This window comes from Electrona antarctica (genome assembly GCF_951216825.1).
Source record: "Electrona antarctica genome assembly, chromosome: 8".
Lineage (NCBI taxonomy): Eukaryota > Metazoa > Chordata > Actinopteri > Myctophiformes > Myctophidae > Electrona > Electrona antarctica.
Window position 1 is genome coordinate 28,033,952 of NC_136789.1, and position 22,800 is coordinate 28,056,751.

The window sequence follows — 22,800 nt, forward strand, 5'->3', positions numbered from 1 at the left end:
AGTAGCTATATCATCTCTGTCGGGTGTCCAAAACTGCTACTTTTCAGGTTTCAAATACAAAAATAGCAAGTATGGCAATAATTTAGCAAAAAAACCCTAAAAAAGTTCAAATATGGAGATAAGAGGTTTCTGCGCACATACATTTACAGAAAACGGCCTCAGGTCTAAATCCATCTAAAGGTCTAAATGAGGTCTAAGTCCATTCAGTTGGTGGTGATGTCCATAAGTACATTTTAGTCAAACCCTGGAGGTGGCAGGTGGTCCGGTTCTGGCTCTGGGGGCCCGTATGGGTCAAAGCGGGCTCCTGGGGGAACAGCTCCTGGAGGCAGGATGGCTCCTGGGATCCCGCTGGATGGGTCAAACCGTGACGGCATTGTGTGTCGCGGATCCACTGTCATCCCACCGCCCTGTGGATTAAACGGGTCCAGATCCGCTCCCCCTACCGCAAACGGGTCCGGCCATTGTGGCTGTACTTCATGCCGGGTGTGTCGAGTAGGGATGCGTAAAGGGTCGTGTTCAACTTCTCTCCGTCGCCACCGACCCTCTTCCTCCTCATCTCGCCCATCCGCTGACGCATTCGTCTTTGCCTTCGACCCACGTGGCGACGGTTCCTCCGGAGCTGACAGGAGCTGCGTTGTCACCTTCTCCGTCAGACTGTCGGCGTCCTTGTACACGTGGTGAAACGAATGCAGCCACTCGGCATCCACGTGATCCCTGACGTCCACGGTCAAGGCCGAGTCCTGCTGTGTGCTGGGGTTCATCAGGTTGAAGATCACGAGGTTGGCGTCAACAGTGGTGGCTTTGAGCAGGTAGTGGCTGGTGCCGTCGTTGGCTTGGTAACGTAGCGTGTACAACTCCTTGTTGTTGTTCCAGTTTGCGGGGAGCAACTCTGACCTCCTATCAGCGCTGCCGGGCTCGTCTCCAGAGCCCAAACACTTGTATCCGTTCTTGATAATGGCCCAGTGAACAAAACACACGACTGCATCTTGTGTGCAGCTGATGCTGCCTGCGACGAGAGTGTAAACTGACTCTAATCCTTCCATCGTATTTGGTTTAGCGTACCTCTGCCGTTGGTTCTTTATGTTCGTTAGAACGTGTTTTAAGTTGTGATCACAAGAGACAGCCATGCATTCCGGTTTTAAGATACTTGCATCATTAATGATGTCAGAGAGGATTACGCCACTTTGCGTTGGAAAATATGGAGGTCCATGAAATCATATTGGCCTCTAGGTATTGGATAACCATGGCAATTTGATATCAGCAAACATGGATGAGGTGAAAAGCATTTTTAACAGGTTGTAGGGAGAACCGAAGAGAAATCGAAAAGGGAATAAGAAAATAAACAATACATTTGATCAGACGATTATGCCAATGTTATCACTTCCATTTATTACATAAATGTACAGTTTTCACCTGTTTTACTAAACGGTATTATGGAACTCAGTGTAGGTTCCTTCTTGTTATCATGAGCAAAAGAAAGAAAGTTCTCACTTCCACTAGTAAAATTATCTAAAAATAAATGTCCTCCAGGACTTATGTCAACCTTCAGGGGCCTCCTGCAGACCAAACAATTGCAGGTTCTCCCTTCAACTGCAGTTCTCCAGGCCATCGTTCTTAATTAGATTGCAGATAGGCAGCATTGTGTAGCTTTAAAGCTTTTAAGCTGTATCAACTTGTTCTCCTTGGCAAAAGAAAATTAAACGGTTCTCACCGCTGCAAATAAAAATATATACTTGCTTACTTTACTTACGCTGCCTATAGCGAACAAGGGCTTTTCCAGACATCCCGGTCCTGAGCCAGCTGTCCCATGTGTGGCCAGATCCCTTCACATCTGCATCCAGGTCACGGCACCAGGTCTTGGTCTGCACAGAGTGTTGACTTGTTCGTTTCCACAGTTCGAGGTTGCTAATTTGTGTTTGGCCAGCAGCGAATTCGGAGGATTCTTCAAAGTCAGGTTGATGAATGCCTGGATTCTTTGCAGGCATTCATCAAAAGATTATACATACAAATGTATAGTATATCTTCTATGAATCTTAATTGAAAACACAGGACCACAATGGAAACAATTGCCCTCTGGACTTTGTGTTATCCTTTTAGCATCACCATATAACTGTACCTCTGTAAATGTATAAACTATTAACAATGTCGACATTGCAAAAATAAAGAAGAATATTTTAAAATACCAAATGTCTTCTGGGATTCAGTGTTCTCATGGGCAAAGGAAAATTAAACAATAAAAGTCATATACTCTCATGAACAAAAAAAATAAACAGTTCTCAGATGTTAAACCGATACTGACGACATACTGTATGTCGTCTGGGTCTCGGTATCAGCTATTTCTCATGGACAAAAAAAGAAAGAAAGAAAGTAGACTTACAGGGGGGGGGGGGGGGGGGCTGGGTTTTGAGGTGAAATGATCACAATCTTTGATTGTATTCCTTTGTGACAGTTTGAATTTAGCTGGTATTGTTAAGTTAGGGTTGTACAGTTATTTCGTGCGAGGTTCACAGAGCTCCACATTAAGCAGCCACATTGTTGTAGTTTTGTTTTTAATCACTTTCAGCAGCTAAACTTTATTATGATTATTAATATTATTGTTATTATTATTATTGATTTATTTGTATTTTTACGGCATAGCTCTGTAAGAGGTAGCCATCTATAAGTGTGTCTGTCTGGAGCTAATCTCGAAAAATACTTTGGCCAAATGTCTATTTTAGCACTATAGGCGCTATAGCCTATTCTTAGTTCACATCATGTTCTGTATGTTTCAACTTTACTTTTGTTTTAAAATGAAAGTCAAAGGGGAACAGACTGTCGAGTTGGGTAGGGGTGACGCCATGACATCAGAGGCAAGCCGTCTATAAGGAAATTAATAGTTTTCTCATAGTCTGACCAGATGGAGTCCAAAATCCACACAAAGTCACGCCCACACCATACATACAACCTTAACCATAACCACACAAAGAAGGTACGGGGTGAGTCTTAACCAGCCACGTAGTCTGTCTAATGCACAGTCCCCGTTCTGTGCAGGTGGTGCCTATATGCATTAAATGACAAAAACAACGTCACCATGGGAACTTCGCACCACTCCATTGAGCTTCAATCAGGTCGATACCATGTTGCTCAAAGAGTTGCTTGAGCAGTAAAGAGACTCTTTGAGCCTGGGGCCACGTGGAGCTCGGAGTGAGGGATGTTTCCGGTAAACAGTTGTTGAGGGATGTCGCCGATAAGTAGTTGGTGAGGGATATTTCCCAATAACAGCTGGTGAGGGTTGTCTCGGATAAACAGTTGGTGAGGGATTGTTCCTGCTAAGAGTTGGTGAGGGATGTTTCCGATAAACAGTTGGTGAGGGATGTTTCTGATAAACAGTTGGTGAGGGATGTTTCCGATAAACAGTTGGTGAAGGATGTTTCCGATAAACAGTTGGTGAGGGATGTTTCCGATAAACAGTTGGTGAGGTATTTTTCCCAATAACAGTTGGTGAGGGATGTTTCCGGTAAACAGTTAGTGGGGGATGTTTCCGATAAACGGTTGTCGAGGGATGTTTCCCATAAAAGGTTGGTGAGGGATGTTTCTGATAAACAGTTGTTGAGGGGTGTTTATGATAAACAGTTGTTATGGGATATTTCTGATAAACAGTTGTTGAGGGATACTTCTGATAAATAGTTTGCGGGGGATGTTTTCGATAAACGGTTGGTGAGGGATGTTTCCGAAACACATTTGGTGAGCATTGAGGTACCGGACCCACTGAACTTGGTCCCACTGAACTTTCTTCCTTTTGCTCATCAACAACGTGTGGTGTCAAGCTAATGTCCTCCCTCTCTTCCACCATCCTCTCTCTCTTTTCCATGTCGGTCACCCCCTCCTTCACTTTCTTCTCCAACTCCTCCACAGCCATCAGCCACTCGCTAGCCTTGGTCTCCCACTTTCTGAAACGATTCTTCCTGGAGCGAAGGACTTTCTCACACAGCTCCAGTTGCACCTTCTTCTCCCCCCTTTTCTTCCTCTCTTCTACTTCCTTTTTCCTCTCCTCATACCTCGCTTTTATCTTCGGCTGCTTCACCTGCGCCTCCGGTTCAGTAAACGTCCTCATCTTAATCATCACCTTCTTACCCTCCTCTACCCCCCTCTTCTTCCTCCCCACCTTGCCCTCTAGCCTCCTCTCCCATTTCTTCTCCGCCATCTTTTGCTCCTCCCCTTCCACCACGTGCACCTCCTTATTCTCCGTTTTTGCTTCAGGCTCCTCCGCGGACAGGAAGGAGAATGCATCTATGGGGTTCACTAGGCAGGCCTCGGCTGCGGACAGGCTTTTCTTCTCCATCTCCTTTTTCTCGTCCTCCGCTTTTGCTCCCGGCTCCTTGATAGACAGGAAGGAGAACCTGTTGATGTGCTCTGCTAAGTGGGCCTCTGATGGGGCCAGGGTTTCTCTCTCCTCCTTCGCCTTATTCTCCGCAGAAGATGGGAAGAAGAAGGAGAATGTGTTATTGATGGGCTCTGCCAAGTGGGGCTGCCATGGGTGAGCGGGTAGGCTGTTACTCTTCACCACTAACTTATCATCCTCCTCCCCCTCCGACTCTTTCTCCTCTGACGTTGCCTCCAGTTCCTTGTAGGATGGATAGAAGAAGCAGAACGTATTGATGGGCTTTGCTAAGTGCGGCTCCCATGTGGGATAACTGTTCTTCTCCATTATCTTATGTTCATCCTCCTCCGTTTTCAGGTGGAAGTAGGTGGAGGTATTGGCATGCTGGGGCCCATACTGGTTGTCCATGTGGGGCTCCCACAATGGCAGGCTCTCCTTCTCCACCACCATCTTCTGTTCCTCCTCCTCCCCCTCCCCATTCTGCTTTGATGAGAAGAACGAGAACGTAAAGGGCTCTTCTTTGTGGGGCTCCCACATCATGGGCAGGCTAGTCTTCGCCACCGCCTCCTTATCCTCCTGCTTCGATATTGCTTCCAGCTCCTCGGGAGACGGGAAGAACATATTGATGGGCTCTGCTAAGTGAGGCTCCCATGCAGGCAGGCTATTCTTCACGGCCATCTTCTGTTCATCCTCATTCTCCTCTGGTCTTTCTTCAAGTTCCTCTGGAGAAGGGAAGAAGGAATACTTATTCATGGGCCCTGCTAAGTGGGGCTCCTCCCATGGTTTTGCTTCCAGCTCCTCGGGAGACGGGAAGAAGTTGAACTGAATGGGGTCTGCTAAGTGGGGCTCCCACGCTCCCAGGCCTGCAGTCCTCTCCTCCTTCACCTCCTTTACCACATCCTTACCGTCTTCCACTTCGGTCGACAGTCGAGCCCAATCCTGTTGGTGGCTCTGTGCTGATGGGATGGTGTGAGGGCTGGTCTCCCCAACTACATAGGGGTGGGTGGAGTAGGTGCTGAATTTCGCTCCTGCAGTGTAAGGTTGAGCGGGATGGGCGCTGGTCTGACCATCAGTATTGGTGTCAGGAGACGGACACTGTTTTGGAGAAAACCTTTGGATGTCCACATCTTCATCACATGCTCCGAAGGGCTGTCCTGTATTTGGCCTGAATGTAGATGTTTCAAGCGTTGAATACTCCTCTATAAGCCTCTCCTGTTCCTCTATCTGCTTCTCATCTACCTTCCTCAACCGCTCAGAGGTCTGCTGCTGCTCCTTCGTTTCCTCATCTACTTCCATCTCAATCTGCTCCTTCCGTACCTCCTTTTTGTCCTCCACCTTCCCTTTTTTCTCTTCCTGGTTCCTGTCCTGTAGCCGGTTGTGCTCTTTCTTCGTCTTCTTGTTCCTACAATACTCCTTTTCAACATCTGTTTTCACCTCCTGTACTTTCCTCTCCTTCAGCTCCACCATCCTGGCTGCCCACTCAGGCCTATGCCGTGGAGCCTTCTGCACGGTGAGGAACTGAGCTGGCTGACTGCGGTGCTTTCCAATAACTCCATCGGCATAGGAGTGCATACACTGCTTTGGAGAGAACCTGGGGAGGAGGGGCTGAAATTCCACATGTTCTCTGAAGGTCTTCCCTGTGTGTGACTTCCACGATAATAATTCCCGCTCCTCTTTATTCTCTACTTTAGACTCCTGCTCATCTGTCTTCTCCTCCTCGACGCTCCTCTCATGCTCCTCCTTTATGTCCTCCAGCTTCTCTTTCTCGTCTCTGTTCCCGTCCTGTTCCCCGTCCTCGTCTTTCTTCGCCCTTTTCTTCTTCTTCTTGTTCTTATAGTACTCATTCATTATCACCTTTTCAATCTCCTGCTCCTGTGCCTTCAGCGCCTCCATCCCCGTCGCCTCCACTTTGGCCGCCAGCTCGGGGCAATGCGCCGGCATGTCGTGTCCCTGCGGTGACGGGATGGTGCAAGCACTGTTGATCCCTCCATCGGTGGAGGGGTCAGTGGAGCCGGTGTTGGTCTCTTCAGAAGTACGGGGTTGAGTGGGCTGGGTGCTCTCTACAGCAGTGAACGGGTAAGCGGACAGACGTTTCTTCAGATGAAACTTCTGGATGATGTCCTGATCTTCATTGTGTGATCTGAAGGTCTGTCTTGTGTGTTGCCTCCATGCAGATATCTTTGTTGAATACTCCTCTACTTTAGCCTCCTGCTGCTTCTCTGTCTGTTCCTCCATCTTGTCCTCGTCCACTTTGCTCTCTTCCACCTTCTGCTCCTCCTTTTTGTCCGGTACCTTCTCTTTCTCTTTTTTGTTCCAGTTCTGTAACCCGTCCCATTCCCTAGCTGCTGTAGCCCACGACTGCTCCACTGAAGCGTTTGAAACCCTGTTTTTCTTCTTCAGCTTGGCTATGTACCACCCCTTGCGCTTTTCATCCTCCACCCATCCATCCATCCGAGTTTTCTCACCCAGCTCCTTCGGTTTGTGTGCCCTGAAGCTCTGTCCTTTAGGTGGGCTCCACGTCCACATGTTTGCAGGTGTCTTTGGTGAAAACGTCTTTGCCGCCTCGTCTCAGTTCAATTCGTCTGATCTCCTCTCTAGTCTTAGCCTTCTCTCTTCTCCGCTCTGTCTCTTACACAATGGCTACAGTCACAGTAATGTGTCTCTGACTGGCCTTCTTTAAAGGACAAATTCACCAACAGCACAATGTCACCGTTACGTCACATGGAAGCTACAGCACGTCACCGCCGCCACAACAATGGGGTAAATAAATAAATGGTAAATGGTGCATTTATATAGCGCCTTTATCCAAGGCGCTTTACATAGATTGTGCATTACATTCACCCATTCACTCACACATTCATACACCGATTGCGGCGGAAGCCATGCAAGGTACCAACCAGCACATCGGGAGCAAATTGGGGTTCAGTGTCTTGCCCAAGGACACTTCGACATGTAGACGTTGGGGCCATTCTTGACACGGTCATAGTAACAACCTAAATAGGGAACTGAGTCAAGGCATTGTGGTTCCTGCAGGTTCTTTCTCTTTTTGTGATTTTTTATAAAACATATGGTATTTGGTTTGGTTTTGTAGGACTTTCTGTAGCAATATTGTAAATATATTATGTTTGTTGCCGCAATGAGCCCTAACTATGGAAGCCAGGCAGAACATGTCTGTCTGTCTGTCTGTCTGTGTGTCACACAGTAGGGTCCCTGGAACAACATATTTTCAGATGGGGGTCAGCGGCCAATTACATATATTTTGGGGCTCCTTGACATGAAAATATTTGAGAACCACTGACATAGAAACATGAGGTTTTTCAGAAAACTGTCAGGTTTTAGAAGACATTATTTTGTAGAATCTGTTCTCAGCTCTAAATGGGTTAAGCTGTCAGGTGGAGGAGCCGGTTGGATGCCGCAGGATTATCCTATAATCCTGTTAGAACCTGACGTCTGTCTGTGGGTTGATTCCCATTTATCATCACCGTTTCCCAAACTGTTTTACTCGCGGCCAATTTGTTCCAGGGTCGTCGTGAGTTAAAGGACAACTTTGGTTTTTTTCAACCAAGGTTCATGTTTTAGGTTGTTATTAGAGAAAGTAAAAGATGATTTTTTTTTTGAGTGGTGTTTGAGTGGTGTAAACCACTCCTACAACTGGCTTTGTTAGTTTACGTGTCTGTCCGTGTCCGTGTCTGTCCGTACAAAGAATGAGCATGGTTGCTATGGTCACCCAGTTCACACGGGTGTGATTTCATTACGTCAGACATTACGTCAGACCACAGCTGATCAGTCTATATATGACCTTACACCACTCAGTTCACACTGGTGTGATTTTTTTTTTCATTTGCTGCTTTCTTTCTTTTTAGGGATTTTAGCTGTTTTTGACAGGGGGGCGGGGGCATTCGAGCATGGGTCTAAATATGTATTTTTTTACAACATTTTATAGCGATTTCTTTTTTTATTATTTACTATAGTCCTACTAGACCCCAAGCAATTATATCTGGCCACAAAAGATCACAGGATCTACTGAATATGAAGGTAGCCTACTGGGGGGAAGCCGCACTGTGTGTCATAGGCTCAATATGTCAGTTTGACACATTCAGTAGATCCCGTGATCTTTTGTGGCCAGATGTAATTTCCTGGGGTCTAGTAGGACTATAGTAAATAATAAAAAAATAAATCGCTATAACATTTTGTAAAAAAATACATATTTAGCCCCATGCTCGAATGCCCCCGCCCCCCTGTCAAAAACAGCTAAAATCCCTAAAACAAAAGAAAGCAGCAAATGAAAAAAAACAACACTCATCTTTTACTTTCTCTAATTACAACCTAAAACATGAACCTTGGTTGAAAAAAACTAAAGTTGTCCTTATATCCATTTATGTTGTGTTTTCTGAATCTTAAAAAGATTTTCTTTAAAAGAAATTTCCACATGAGTTGAAAACAAATTCAAAACATTTTCTCAAAGAATTTCATGAATAAAATAAAACAAAATAAATTATAATCAAATAAATGCCCGAACAAAGAATGCCTACGAAGTAGAGAAAATGGCAGATCTTCAAGCTCGCAAAACACGGTTCGCGAACCGTGTTTTGCGAGCTTGAAGATCTGCCATTTTCTCTTCCCTGACAAATTATTTTATCTTTTTGGATTTTCTGGAGCTGAAACGTTTTGGGAAACCACTGCTCTTTAGTGGACATTATTTAAATTGTCTCGTTTGTGTTTTTCTTTATTTTTTTTTATTGTAAACCCTTTGTGTTCCTGGCTTTGAGGAATCAGTTATTCATGTTGGCAAACTATAAGAATGCACTGTCGAACATTTAGAAATGTAAATTCTGTTTTTTTCTGGGGTTTTTTTAGGTCTAGAATGAAATGTGTTGCGAAATGTGTGCTTTAACTGCCATGGGTATAAATATTCACCTTTTTCCAACCAATCAGAAACCAGTATGCAAATAAGGGGCAGGTTTATCACCAGGCTTTAAAAAAAATCACACCCGTGTGAACTGAGTGGTGCAGATCTCCCCCCCCCCCCCCCCCCCTCTCTCTCTCTCTCATTAGCAGGCAACATGCAGCACTATCTCTCTCTCTCCGTTTCTGGCACAACAGCGCCACTTTTGGTACTCATTGGTACTGGTCACACACATAGTCACACACAAACGGACATTGCTGTTCGTTGGAGTGGTTGCACCACTCAAACATAAATCCATTTAGACCTGAGACCAGATTTTACTAAATGTCTTCTAAATTCTGAAAACCCTGTTTCTATATCAGTGGTAGTAAGTAGCCTTGCCGAGCCATGAGGCCCATAGGGCAGGAGCCTATCTCCTGTTTCTGTAGCGTGAGGCAGCTTGATGTACAAGTACACCCCCTGGACATGACGCTAGTAAGTCGCAGCGATCCAACCCTTGATGCTGAGTGTCAAGCAGGGAGGCACTGGGTCCCATTTTTAGAGTCTTTGGTATGACCCGGCCAGGGATTGAACCCCGACCTCCCAGTCTCAGGGCGGACACTCTAACCACAAGGCCACTGAGCTGGTGTATCAGTGGTGCTCAAACTATTTCAGGTCAAGGACCAAAACATTATCTGTATTTGGCCACCGATCTGAAAATATGTTGTTTCAGAAGCAAAGGTTTGAGTTAAAAACGTTCACTGGACCCTCTTGTAAACAAGTGTAATGCTTAATTGGGTCGTCCACTCACACTTAACAGCCTTTGTATTGAGTTTGTGCTTGAAATGTACTGTAATTCTGCAAACTGTTAATACATATTTCAATCAATCAATCAATTTCAATCAATCAATCAATCAATCACTGTGAAAGTACATATGAAAGCTTCCCCCACTAGACTTCCTCCACCCCCCCAATAGTCTTAGTGTCTTACTAAGAAAAGCGCATTATGTGATATTGTTTAACTGTGGTAAATTACAGTGATACAACAAAAAACTATTTAACAAACAATTCAAACCAGAACCAGTGGAATTGAACTCTTAACTCACATGAAAGCCTATAGCAGTAGTGTGCGGTCCGAAACCATGGACTATAGTATGCCTTTTTTGTGATTTTCATCTTTTAATCAAATCCTCCAAAATCATGAAAAACGGCATTCTATAGTATGCGGTCTGAAAGCATGGACTATATGCCCTATATGCCCTTTTTTTTCCTCAAATCCTCCAAAATCATGTCCGAAACCGCATGGACTATAGTAGAATATGCCCTTTTTCGTGATTTTCATATTTTTCTCAAATCCTCCAAAATCATGAAAAACGGCATACTATAGTATAGCTATTATACTATAGTATAGCAGATCTATTTCCAGTCCTAACCGCCCTGAGGGCTTGTTTCCACTGAGAAATACTTTAAAAGAGAAATGCCTTCAAAGCAAATATAGAAATGCAGGCTAATAGTCTTGAAAAAGGTCTGTGCTATTGCCATTGACAATGCATCAGGCGTTTAAGTTAAGTAACTCAAAAACTACAACATATTTCAAAGCAAAAGGTTCCAGCAAGTGTGTCCACAGTAAGCTGAATTATAAAACGTGTGAATGGATCGTTTCTGAGAAAGTGATGTTTTTGATCCAAAATCTGCCATGATTGACCCCCATTATACATTTCTCAAATTTGAAAGCACTATATTTCTAAAACAAGATTAGAAACAAGATTAATTTTCAGGCAAACATTTTAAAGTTTCAAAGGGGTTTCTAGGTGTAGGTATGTAGGAGGTCAGGCCTATAATTGGCTTGTTTAATCTGAATCCAACATATATAAAACATATTTAAAAAAAAAAATGGTTTGTTCAATTTGAATTCATAAATGTTTGTATACCTATATCACTATAACATTTTAAAACAATTATAAACAATATCAAACGTTAAAAGTTGAGTCATATAGGCCTATACCTCAATGCAGCCAGATAATGTCAGACAGTCAATACAAAATAAAAATACATAAATACATAAATAAAAAACTGTGTGTGTGTGTGTGTGTGTGTGTGTGTGTGTGTGTGTGTGTGTGTGTGTGTGTGTGTGTGTGTGTGTGTGTGTGTGTGTGTGTGTGTGTGTGTGTGTGTGTGTGCGTGTGTGTGTGTGCGCGTGCGTGCGTGCGTGCGTTTTTGCAGTGTGGGTTCTGAGCGGGGGGGTTGGCTTGAGCTGAAGTGGATCCACAATAACGCACGTGCATGTATTTAAGTCATCAGGTCGTGACTCGTGCACGCCACCTCTTGGTCACACTGTCCACACGCCCAACAAGCACGCTGCTATAGTGTTTGTTACAACAAGCCGTTTGTTTTAATATTAAACACCTCGTAATGTAACTTTAATTTACATGGACATGGAGTTAATGAGAGTCATCAGTGTTTTTTACCAGGCTGGTGAAAAACTAAACAAAGACGCTTCTACAAGAAGCCGTGGAAACGTCAGACGGCCTTTATATCCACCCAGCTGATCAAACTCAGGTGAGTGTTTGCAGGTGTTTAGCTTAGCTCAGTGCTTTTCAACCTTTTTCACATCAAGGTCCATTATGTATTTATTGGGCATTTGAGCCACGGACCGTGCACCATTTGATGACATTTAGCCCCTCAGACCAAAAACTAAATAATATTTAGTTGTCGTTGGATAAGAGTTTGTCCACAATCCCATGCTGTATTGATGTTGGTACCATTATGTAAGGGATAATATCTACCTAGCTAGGCTAGGTGGTCATTGTCGGGAGATAATTCACCGACAGGGAGTTTAACGAGGTGGTTACACTCCCTGAAGGTGAATTAGGAGAGAGAGATAACAGGCAGACGTTGGATCAAAATTATTTTACATCTAATTGTGTAGACTTCTGGTAAATTAATTAGCCTAATGCAGGTATTTAACAATAGTTTTTACTCTTTTGATGGGTCCATTTGGTTTCATTCTATCTTGAGTTAAAGATCTAATAAGGGTCAATTTGGTTAAACTCCATAGTTTATGTAATTCTGACTGAGTGTATAAATGGAACCAAATTTGGTTCCATTTGGATATACTCTCAAGAGTTACAGACCCATTAGGGTAGGGTCCATTTGGTTCCAAACTATAATTTATCTGGGGACCCCCTGGAACTCCCTCAAGGACCCCTGGGGGTCCCCGGACCCCACTTTAAGAACCACTGAGTTATAGAAGCATTGTTTTTGTGTGTGATGTGATATGAAGATTTTAATACTGGAGTATTTCCGATTTTCAATACATTTTACTTTTCTACTCTATCTCAGAGGCTATTTTTTTGGTTAGTTGACTTGTGTGTGTGAGAAATAGTTTGGCTGTTTGGACATGTGATCTAAGCTTGTAGATCTGCTATTTGTATAGGCTACATTTCATACAAATCGCCCCCCACAGTTGATATAGCTTAATGTGCAACATTGTGATTTGGATTGGAGACACACACACACACACACACACACACACACACACACACACACACACACACACACACACACACACACACACACACACACACACACACACACTGAGTCAAATGAGTGACTACTTGACATCACCAGCTGGATTGGAAGTGACTGTGCAGTCGTGTTGTGTACTTGTATTGCATATGTTTCCTTGTCTACAACATATAGACCATGTTTAAGTAACAACACACAAGATAACTAAAAGGGTTTTTAATGTGTTAATTTGTTGACACTGTGGGGAAGCTATATTATTTGGCGGTCACATCTGCAGTGTTGCACTGTGGAGGGGTGTTCATGTTGACATATTTGTATGGTGTTTTGTCTTTTTGAGTGGTGCCACCGCTCCTATAGACAGCTATGTGTGTCAGTGGCGTATCCAGGAATTACGTTTTGGCCAGGCAAGATATGTTAATTTTCGTCTCCCCGCGCACAATCGTAGCACTAAAGGTTTTCAAAGAGATATACCTGCCAGACGAGTGGGATACAAAGGCTGAAAGGCATGCATTTACATTCCAATGGGCGATTGAGGGTCGCGCTCTACCGCAACGGCCAATCAGCTGTCCATTTTAATAGTTCTCAGGTCTTGTTTTTGTCTTTTTCTCATTGTATGGATTTTGGCCAGGCCAGAAATGGATTTGGACAGGCGGACGCCTGCCCTCGCCTTATTGTAGATACGCCTCTGGTGTGTGTGTCCCTGTGTCTGAGCACGGAAATATATATAGCGTTTGTTCACCACCAGGTGTCACTGTTGCACAGCCTAACACACAGACACAGACATGCCAGGGAGGCGGGCTTGTGCAGTACAGTACAGTACAGTACAGTACAGTACAGTACAGTACAGTACAGTACAGTACAGTACAGTACAGTACAGTACAGTACAGTACCACTCACTTCAGACAGGTCTGATTTTTAATTTTGGAATTAATTGGGCCTTTGAAATATAGTGGAATCAGTTTGGAAATTCCTTTATGATTTAAGAGTCATTTAGCCACAATTTGCAACACTTAACAATGCGATGGAATGTAGAGTTGCAATGCCCTCCATTGATATCCCATTGATCCAAATTGCATTTACGATCTGCTTGTATTGAAAGACGTTAAACTCACCAACATTGCAGCTGTAGTATGGCAAACTTGAATTATCTGCCAAGCTTTTGTTTCCTAAAAATCCACCGTAAACAGAAAGTAGCTCATAGCATATGAGCTACTTTCTGTCAAGAAATTCCGTGCCGTGATAGTTTTGAGTGGTGCAACCACTCCTATAGACAGCTATGTGTGTGTCTGTGTCCCTGGATCTGTCTGTCCCTGACTCCGTGTCCCTGGCTGTGTCAGAGCACGAAAATAGTGTTATAGCATTTGTTCACCACCACGTGTCACTGTCGCACAGCCTAACACACAGACACACAGGCCAGGGAGGAGGAGCTTGTACAGTACAGTACAGTACAGTACAGTACAGTACAGTACAGTACAGTACAGCACCACTCACTTCAGACTGGTCTAATTTTAACTGTTGAGTTTGGAAGCACTCGTTGTTAACTAGCCATGCTGCTCCTCCATTATGTGCAAATTAAAAGCAGGGCCGTTCAGTGACTTCAACGAGTGCTTCCAACACTTTAGAAAAATAATCGCCTGCACAGAATTTCTTGGCAGAAAGTAGCTCATAATAAATAAACATGTCTACAGTGTTTTAATCAAGTACATTTTGAAATCCGGATATTATTTCGACATGGAAGCATTGATACTTTTGCTTGAAGGGATAGTTCATAATTTTTTTACTTGAGTTGTATGAAATAAAGTACTTGCCATTAATATAGTCGTTGCAACTGGCCTGAGTCCCGTGGTGGGAGTTCTGCTCTGGTTTTGGTGAATATTAAAGGGACACTTCACCCTTTTTGCAAAATAATATATGTTAATGACGATTAGAAGATTTAGAACACTTTCCTGGGGGTCTTTATGTGTGTAGTGAGCCCAGTGTCTCTGTCATTGACACTGCGCTCACTTCCTTCCTGGACTACAATTCCCATAATGCTTTGGTGCACTGCTCCTCCTTGTGGATAGGGGGAGGGCTGTCTTACTGAGACAACATGTAGTCCGGGAAGTAAGTGAGCCCAGTGTCCATGACATCAGAGACATGGGGGCTCACTGCTAAAATGTAAAATATCTAAAACCACATATCACACACATAAAGAAAGGAAGTGTTCTAAATCTTAACGTCATTAACATATTGTGTTGCAAAAAGGGTGAAGTTTCCCTTTAAGTAGTTCCTGTCATTTTGTCGGTTGCACTGGGGTAAAAAAGGCTGAGGCTAGCAAGAGACAACATCAGGGGACATCTTTCCCTCCCAAACATGAACGTACCCGAGTTATGTTTTATTCGCCGTTTTTTGATAACTTTTAACACATTCAAGGTTTTCCGCAGACACAATGGGATGCGTCACACGTGACCGAAACGGGAACCCCTTTTGGTGTTTTAAGCATTATGTTATGCTTTAGCTATATTGAAAAATAGCTATTTTGGAAAGATCTTGAACGTTTTTAACTCAAATCTTTGCTTCTGGGGGAGGGGGTCCCTGGAACGACATATTTTCAGATGGGGGGGTCGGTGGCCAATTACATGATTTTTGGGGTCCTTGACATGAAATAGTTAGAGAACCACAGTTATAGAAACATAGGGTTATTCAGAAAACTCAGGATTTAGAAGACATTTGTAGAATCGTCCTCGGGTCTAAATGGCTTAATTCTCAGGGCTTCTGGGTAATCCAGTCCCAATGCAATGCCTATATATGGAGTGTCATGGCAGCCTCCGCCACGCTCTGTTCTCACTGCTTGTGTCACGTGATGGACTGACGCCCGTATTTGGTGGCGTGACTGACGGAGCCACAGGTTTTGCAGGTTTTCATAGTAATAATCTGCAATCTACGGTCGCAATTATTATGCAGAATGTCCCATTTCACTAGTTATCAAATGTATAAATTGTATACAAATATTTTGAAAATGGCCGATCTACAAACTCACAATGTGTCACATCGCATGCTTGTAGATCAGCAATTTTCAAATGGCTGAAGTGTATATAGGGCTTAATGTGGTGGATGTGTGTTTTGTAGTAATTATCTAAAACAGTGGTTTTCAACCAGTGGTCCGGGGACCACCAGTGGTCCTTGAGGGGGTTCCAGGTGGTCCCCAGCTAAATGATGTAGAGTTGGTAACCAAATGGACCCCATATAGATCTTTAACTCTTGAGAGCATAAAGTGAAACCAAATGGACCCGTACACATTTGTGTTAAATATCTGCATTACTTAATTTACAATAAGTCTACACAATTGGAGAATGTAGAAGAATTGTTATTTTGATCAACATCTGCCTGTTCTCTCTCCTAATGGTACCAACATCAATACAGCATGGAATGGTGGACAAAATCTTATCCAACGACACCAAAATATTCTTTAGTTTTTTGGTCGGAGAGGCTAAATGTCATCAAATGGTGGTTCCGTGGCTCAAATGGGTCTGAGAGGCTAAATGTCATCAAATGGTGGTTCCGTGGCTCAAATGGGTCTGAGAGGCTAAATGTCATCAAATGGTGGTTCCGTGGCTCAAATGGGTCTGAGAGGCTAAATGTCATCAAATGGTGGTTCCGTGGCTCAAATGGGTCTGAGAGGCTAAATGTCATCAAATGGTGGTTCCGTGGCTCAAATGGGTCTGAGAGGCTAAATGTCATCAAATGGTGGTTCCGTGGCTCAAATGGGTCTGAGAGGCTAAATGTCATCAAATGGTGGTTCCGTGGCTCAAATGGGTCTGAGCGGCTAAATGTCATCAAATGGTGGTTCCGTGGCTCAAATGGGTCTGAGCGGCTAAATGTCATCAAATGGTGGTTCCGTGGCTCAAATGGGTCTGAGAGGCTAAATGTCATCAAATGGTGGTTCCGTGGCTCAAATGGGTCTGAGAGGCTAAATGTCATCAAATGGTGGTTCCGTGGCTCAAATGGGTCTGAGAGGCTAAATGTCATCAAATGGTGGTTCCGTGGCTCAAATGGGTCTGAGAGGCTAAATGTCATCAAATGGTGGTTCCGTGGCTCAAATGGGTCTGAGAGGCTAAATGTCATCAAATGGTGGTTGTTCCGTGGCTCAAATGGGTCTGAGAGGCTAAATGTCATCAAATGGTGGTTCCGTGGCTCAAATGGGTCTGAGAGGCTAAATGTCATCAAATGGTGGTTCCGTGGCTCAAATTGGTCTGAGAGGCTAAATGTCATCAAATGGTGGTTCCGTGGCTCAAATGGGTCTGAGAGGCTAAATGTCATCAAATGGTGGTTCCGTGGCTCAAATGGGTCTGAGAAGCTAAATGTCATCAAATGGTGGTTCCGTGGCTCAAATGGGTCTGAGAGGCTAAATGTCATCAAATGGTGGTTCCGTGGCTCAAATGGGTCGGAGAGGCTAAATGTCATCAAATGGTGGTTCCGTGGCTCAAATGGGTCTGAGAGGCTAAATGTCATCAAATGGTGGTTCCGTGGCTCAAATGGGTCTGAGAGGCTAAATGTCATCAAATGGTGGTTCCGTGGCTCAAATGGGTCTGAGAGGCTAAATGTCATCAAATGGTGGTTCCGTGGCTCAAATGGGTCGGAGAGGCTAAATGTCATCAAATGGTGGTTCCGTGGCTCAAATGGGTCGGAGAGGCTAAATGTCATCAAATGGTGGTTCCGTGGCTCAAATGGGTCTGAGAGGCTAAATGTCATCAAATGGTGGTTCCGTGGCTCAAATGGGTCTGAGAGGCTAAATGTCATCAAATGGTGGTTCCGTGGCTCAAATGGGTCTGAGAGGCTAAATGTCATCAAATGGTGGTCTGTGGCTCAAATGGGTCTGAGAGGCTAAATGTCATCAAATGGTGGTTCCGTGGCTCAAATGGGTCTGAGAGGCTAAATGTCATCAAATGGTGGTCCGTGGCTCAAATGGGTCTGAGAGGCTAAATGTCATCAAATGGTGGTTCCGTGGCTCAAATGGGTCTGAGAGGCTAAATGTCATCAAATGGTGGTCCGTGGCTCAAATGGGTCTGAGAGGCTAAATGTCATCAAATGGTGGTCCGTGGCTCAAATGGGTCTGAGAGGCTAAATGTCATCAAATGGTGGTTCCGTGGCTCAAATGGGTCTGAGAGGCTAAATGTCATCAAATGGTGGTCCGTGGCTCAAATGCCCAATAAATAATGTGCCTTGATATGAAAAATCGTTCTAGTCACGTTCTTAGCTTACGCATGTTTCGCGATAAATTTATTTTACATATGTGATGTATTCCCATGCTTTTTGTTCTTGCTTAATGTAAGTCGCTCTGGATTAAGAGCGTCTGCTAAATGCCTAAATTGTAGGCCATTGAAAATGGTTGAAAACATACAGTAACAAAAGTTCTCAAATTAATGTAGTGGAGTAAAAGTAGAATATTTGCCTCTGGTAAAAGTGGTAAAAAATACTTTTTTCTTTTTTACTGTTTTACTTATGTTTTTTTTGTTTATTTTTAAAGGAGAATGATGCCTGGTGCTCTTGTCTGGAACCCTCCTCAGAACAGCGGTGGGGGAGAGGTACAGATTTGGCTCCCTGCCTCTCCCCGGCCTGTGGACCCGCACGGCCGGTGAGTGTTGTTACAGTGATGTTATTACAGTGTTACAATGTAATTAGCGTTACAATGTTATTGCAAGGTTACTACAATGTTGTTGCAATGTTACAATGTTACAATGTTAAACAATTTCCGAGGGAATTTGAGTACTTCGGTCATTCCTTTAAATTTTGAGGTATTTGCACTTGAGTTTTTCCCCAATATTTTTTGAGTGGTGTAAACCACTCCTACAACTGGCTTTTGTGTGCATAAAAAAATGACCGTGGTTGCTATGTTCAAAATAATTTCTGACGTAATTAAATCACACCCGGGTGAACTGGATGACCGTAGCAACCGTGGTCATTTTCTCTGCGCAAAAAAAGCCAGTTGTGAAATCACATCCAGGTGTGATACATACATTTATCAAAAATGATAGCTTTTTTACTTAACATATTTTGTGTGATTTCATTACGTCAGACATTACGTCAGACCACAGCTGATCATGCTATATAAAACCTTACACCACTCAGTTCACACGGGTGTGATTTTTTACTTCTACCACTACATCTCGGATACAAATATTATACTTTTTACCTTCACTACATTTATTTGAAAACATTAGTTACTTTGCAGATTTATTACAAAACATACATTAACCATTTAGACCTGAGGATTATTCTACAAATGCCTTCTAAATCCTGACAGTTTTCTGAAAAGAAACACAGATTTGTGCCACATTTTCATGATTTTTCAAAAATAGCAGATGTACAAGCTCGTATGAGCTTTAGCTATGAGCTTGTAGGTCTGCTATTTTTCAATAGCTATAAAACCAATACTTTTGTAGTTTTGCTGAAGTGCATTTTAAATTCTGGACTTTTACAGAAACAGAGTATTTCTATACAGCACTATTGATACCTTTACTTAAAGGTATATTCAGTGATTTGACTTAATTCAAATATCACTTATTTTTTCTTTTTTTCTGGAGAATACTACTATAGAGTGTGCTGACCATATAAGGAAATCCTCCCTGTCCCCAGTGAGCCCCTGGGGTCAAAAACCCCTAGTTTCAGTTTTGGTGGCGGGTGGCAAAACCTTCATCCAATCAGGATGAGAGGGGCCTTCCTCCAATCATGATCGAGTGGGGGCGGGCCTTGGTGCACATGCTGTTGGCCTGTTGCACTTCCCCCCACTGTAGAGCGTGCATGTGCACATTTTGTTACCGGGGTGGACTGGGTGGTTTTCCAAATCACCCAAATCACTGAATGCTCCTTTAAAGGACAACTTGTACATTTTCTTTCATTTGCTGTTTTCTTTCGTTTTAGCGATTTTATCTATTTTTGACATGGGGCTAAATATGTTTTTTATTTGTTTTTTTAACAATCTTATTTTTAGATTTTTTTTATTATTATTTACTATAGCCCTACTAGACCCCATACAATTACATCTGGCCACAAAAGGTCACGGGATCTGTTGAATGTGAAGGGTGAGGTGACACACAGTATGGCATCCCCCCCAGTATCCTCCTCCACATTCAGTTGATCCTGTGATCTTCTGTGGCCTGATGTAATTTCCTGGTGTCTAGTAAAACTATAGTAAATAATATTAAAGAAATATATATGTGCTTAGCCCCAAGTTCGAATGCCCCCGCCCCCCCTGTCAAAAATAGCTAAAATCGCTAAAACGAAAGAAAGCAGCAAATGAAAATAAACCAATAAACACTCATCTTTTTTTGCCCCACCGACTTCAAATTTGACACACGCATTCCACACCCCCACAGGGAGAGCAGTGTCCGGCCTTGAGTCTGTGGCATACACCATTGTCCAGAAACGCCACAAAAGGCTCTGGTCAGGCTCTGCCAGTGGACCTAATGAGCCCAAGTCCCTCACCTGTGCAATTTCCAGTCTCTGCCTCAGCCAATTGATTGCCACGGCAACCCCACACCTGCTAATTGATGACGTAACCAGACAGATACAGAGTTCTCCATATACAGTATGGGCACAAAAGGGACACAGACAGATGGTTAAAACGGTTATTATTAGGTTCCAAAGTTGCATCGTTCTCAAGTAGGCCGGTGGCCGACGGGCACGTACAGGTGTAGTCATTTCTAACACTTAAAAAAACACTGTTTACTTGTGTTTACACTTTTTTTGTTTATTTATTTTTAAAGGAAAATGATGCCTGCTGCCCTTGATGTCTGGAATGTTGCTTGGGAATGCCGGGGGTAGGGTCGAGGGTCTCCCCCAGCCAGGACAGTGATCTCAGAACGACGGGGGTAGGGTCGAGACTCAAGGGTCTCCCCGGCCGGGCAACGATAGTGGGCGCGCTATGTTGTCTGGAACCCCCAAATGTACCTCCGGAGCCTGGGTACATTGAGGTACATTAGGCCCGTCACAAGTATTAATACATTATTTAAATTAAATAATGAATATAAAAAATAAAAAAAAATACATGAATAGTGAAAGTATCAGATCTACGAGATCAAAACAGTTTTGAGCTCCTAGATCTGCTACTTCCACTACGTTCCAACATGGGAACGAGTATGACTATTATGACTATTATCCCAAAAGTATTGTGATTATCACAAATACTTATTATGTAGTAATTGTGATGGGCCTAAGGGTGTGTGTGTGTGTGTGGGGGGGGGGGTGGTGGTGTTTGTGTGTGTGTGTGTGTGTGTGTGTGTGTGTGTGTGGGGGGGGGGGGGGGGGGGGTGGTGTGTGTGTGTGTGTGTGTTTGTGTGTGTGTGTGTGGAATCTGTTTTTAATTGGCCCGACGTGTAATCTACGAGCATGTTGAAATTGGGGCCCGACGTTGACGACGTTAAATCTACAAGCTGGACGACGCTGGATCCATGTCAGCTATAGTGTAGTGCTCCCCGAGGAGGGTTGAATCTGGGATCCATAATCGGGCATAATGGGCAGGCGGGTTGTGGAGGAACCGGGTGGTGCAGCAACCGAGTTGTGCCCAACGGTACCTCGTGCGACCCCCGCCCACTGTGCTCGGCTACCCGGCCTCCCGTACCTTGGTTTTCAGACTAGTTTTCTCTCTTCTCTAGTTTTCGGTTTCAGATTACATCTCCTCACATCTCTTCAAAGTACCAACTGTTGAATATCTTGTGTTTCCTTCCCAAGGTTGTTTCCTTCCCGCCAGGTTGGCCAAATGTTTTCCCTATCTTGTTGTTTCCTTCCCGCCAGGTTGGCCACATGTTTGAATCAATTAACCCCCTTTTGTAGTACTTTCCAGGTGGCAAACGTTGAATTTGTGTCACTCTTCTAGTGACACAAATTAACATATTAATTAGTGCAGCTCTGTACCGTGTGGATGTTAATGTATGCATGCGTGTATGCGTGCGTGTGTGCGTGTGTTTCATTCAATGAAACAATTGACGAATTTCATTTCTTCAAGACAATCTACGAATTTCATTTAATTTCCCATCATTCATTGGACTCCCATCATGGCAAGGTAACTATATTACCTTTACTATTTGGATTAAGGGCATCTGCTAAATGCCTAAATTGTACATTGTTGATAAAATAATATTAAATATATACACACACAGCAAGGTGTGTATATATTTGTATTATTTTATCAACAATGTATAATTTAGGCATTTAAAAGATTAATCCAGAACAATTTACAGTAGGCAAGAACAACGACTTGCTAATAATGAGCATTTTTCTTTTGTTCTCTTTCTTTCTCTCAAGGCAGAGCCTATAGGTTGAAGCTATATATTAAGTGACAGATCACATACTACAACAGATGCTGCTACACATCTTGACTCCTAACCACTATTGCTAATGAAGAACCGTACAGACATGCTACTTGGACTGCTCATAAAATAAGATTGATACATGAGGAAAATATACCATCATCCCTCCAGAACCTACACATCGACTAGCCAGTGAGCTTGGCCAGGACAGAATCCACAGTAAGAGAGGGCAAAAGTGCTGGGCTGGATGGCATTCCCCCGATGGTCTTAAAGAACTGATCTCGACCTAACGTCATCCCGGTGCCTAAAGCTGGAGACCTCTCAAAAGCAGACGACTACCGAGGCATCAGACTGACACGTACCACCACAAAGGGCCGTCCATCCATCTTCAACAGCTTCTCCGTAGTCGCGTCGTGGGGGCAACGGCTCCACCAGAGAGCTCCAGACCTCCCTCTCCAAAGCAACATTAGTAACTTGATTCTGGGGGATCCTGAGGCGTTCCCGGAAGATTTTGGAGATATAATTCCTCCATCTCATCGTTGGGCTTCCCAGTTGGATGTTCGAAGACTTCCCTAGGGAGACACCTGAGAGGCATCCTAACCAGATGTCCGAACCACCTAAGCTGGCTCCTTTCCAAGTGAAGAAGCAGCGACTCTACTCTGAGTACTCGAATGAACTTAACGAGATGCCTGAAGCCCACCTCTGTGTTCCTCTTGCCAGGCCTTGTGGGAATGGCACCG

At 43.7% G+C, this 22,800-nt stretch overlaps 1 protein-coding gene across 1 annotated transcript; it reads right to left on the minus strand.

Annotated features, from left to right (window-relative positions):
• Window positions 1-233: 233 nt before the first annotated feature.
• Window positions 234-1,043, minus strand: LOC306928693 (proteasome inhibitor PI31 subunit-like; the record flags this gene model as incomplete). The annotated part of the gene is made up of 1 exon (XM_079508963.1): window positions 234-1,043. One exon carries the CDS (start codon window positions 1,041-1,043, stop codon window positions 234-236), a length of 810 nt encoding a protein of 269 aa, XP_079365089.1.
• Between the last annotated feature and the right edge of the window lie 21,757 nt (window positions 1,044-22,800).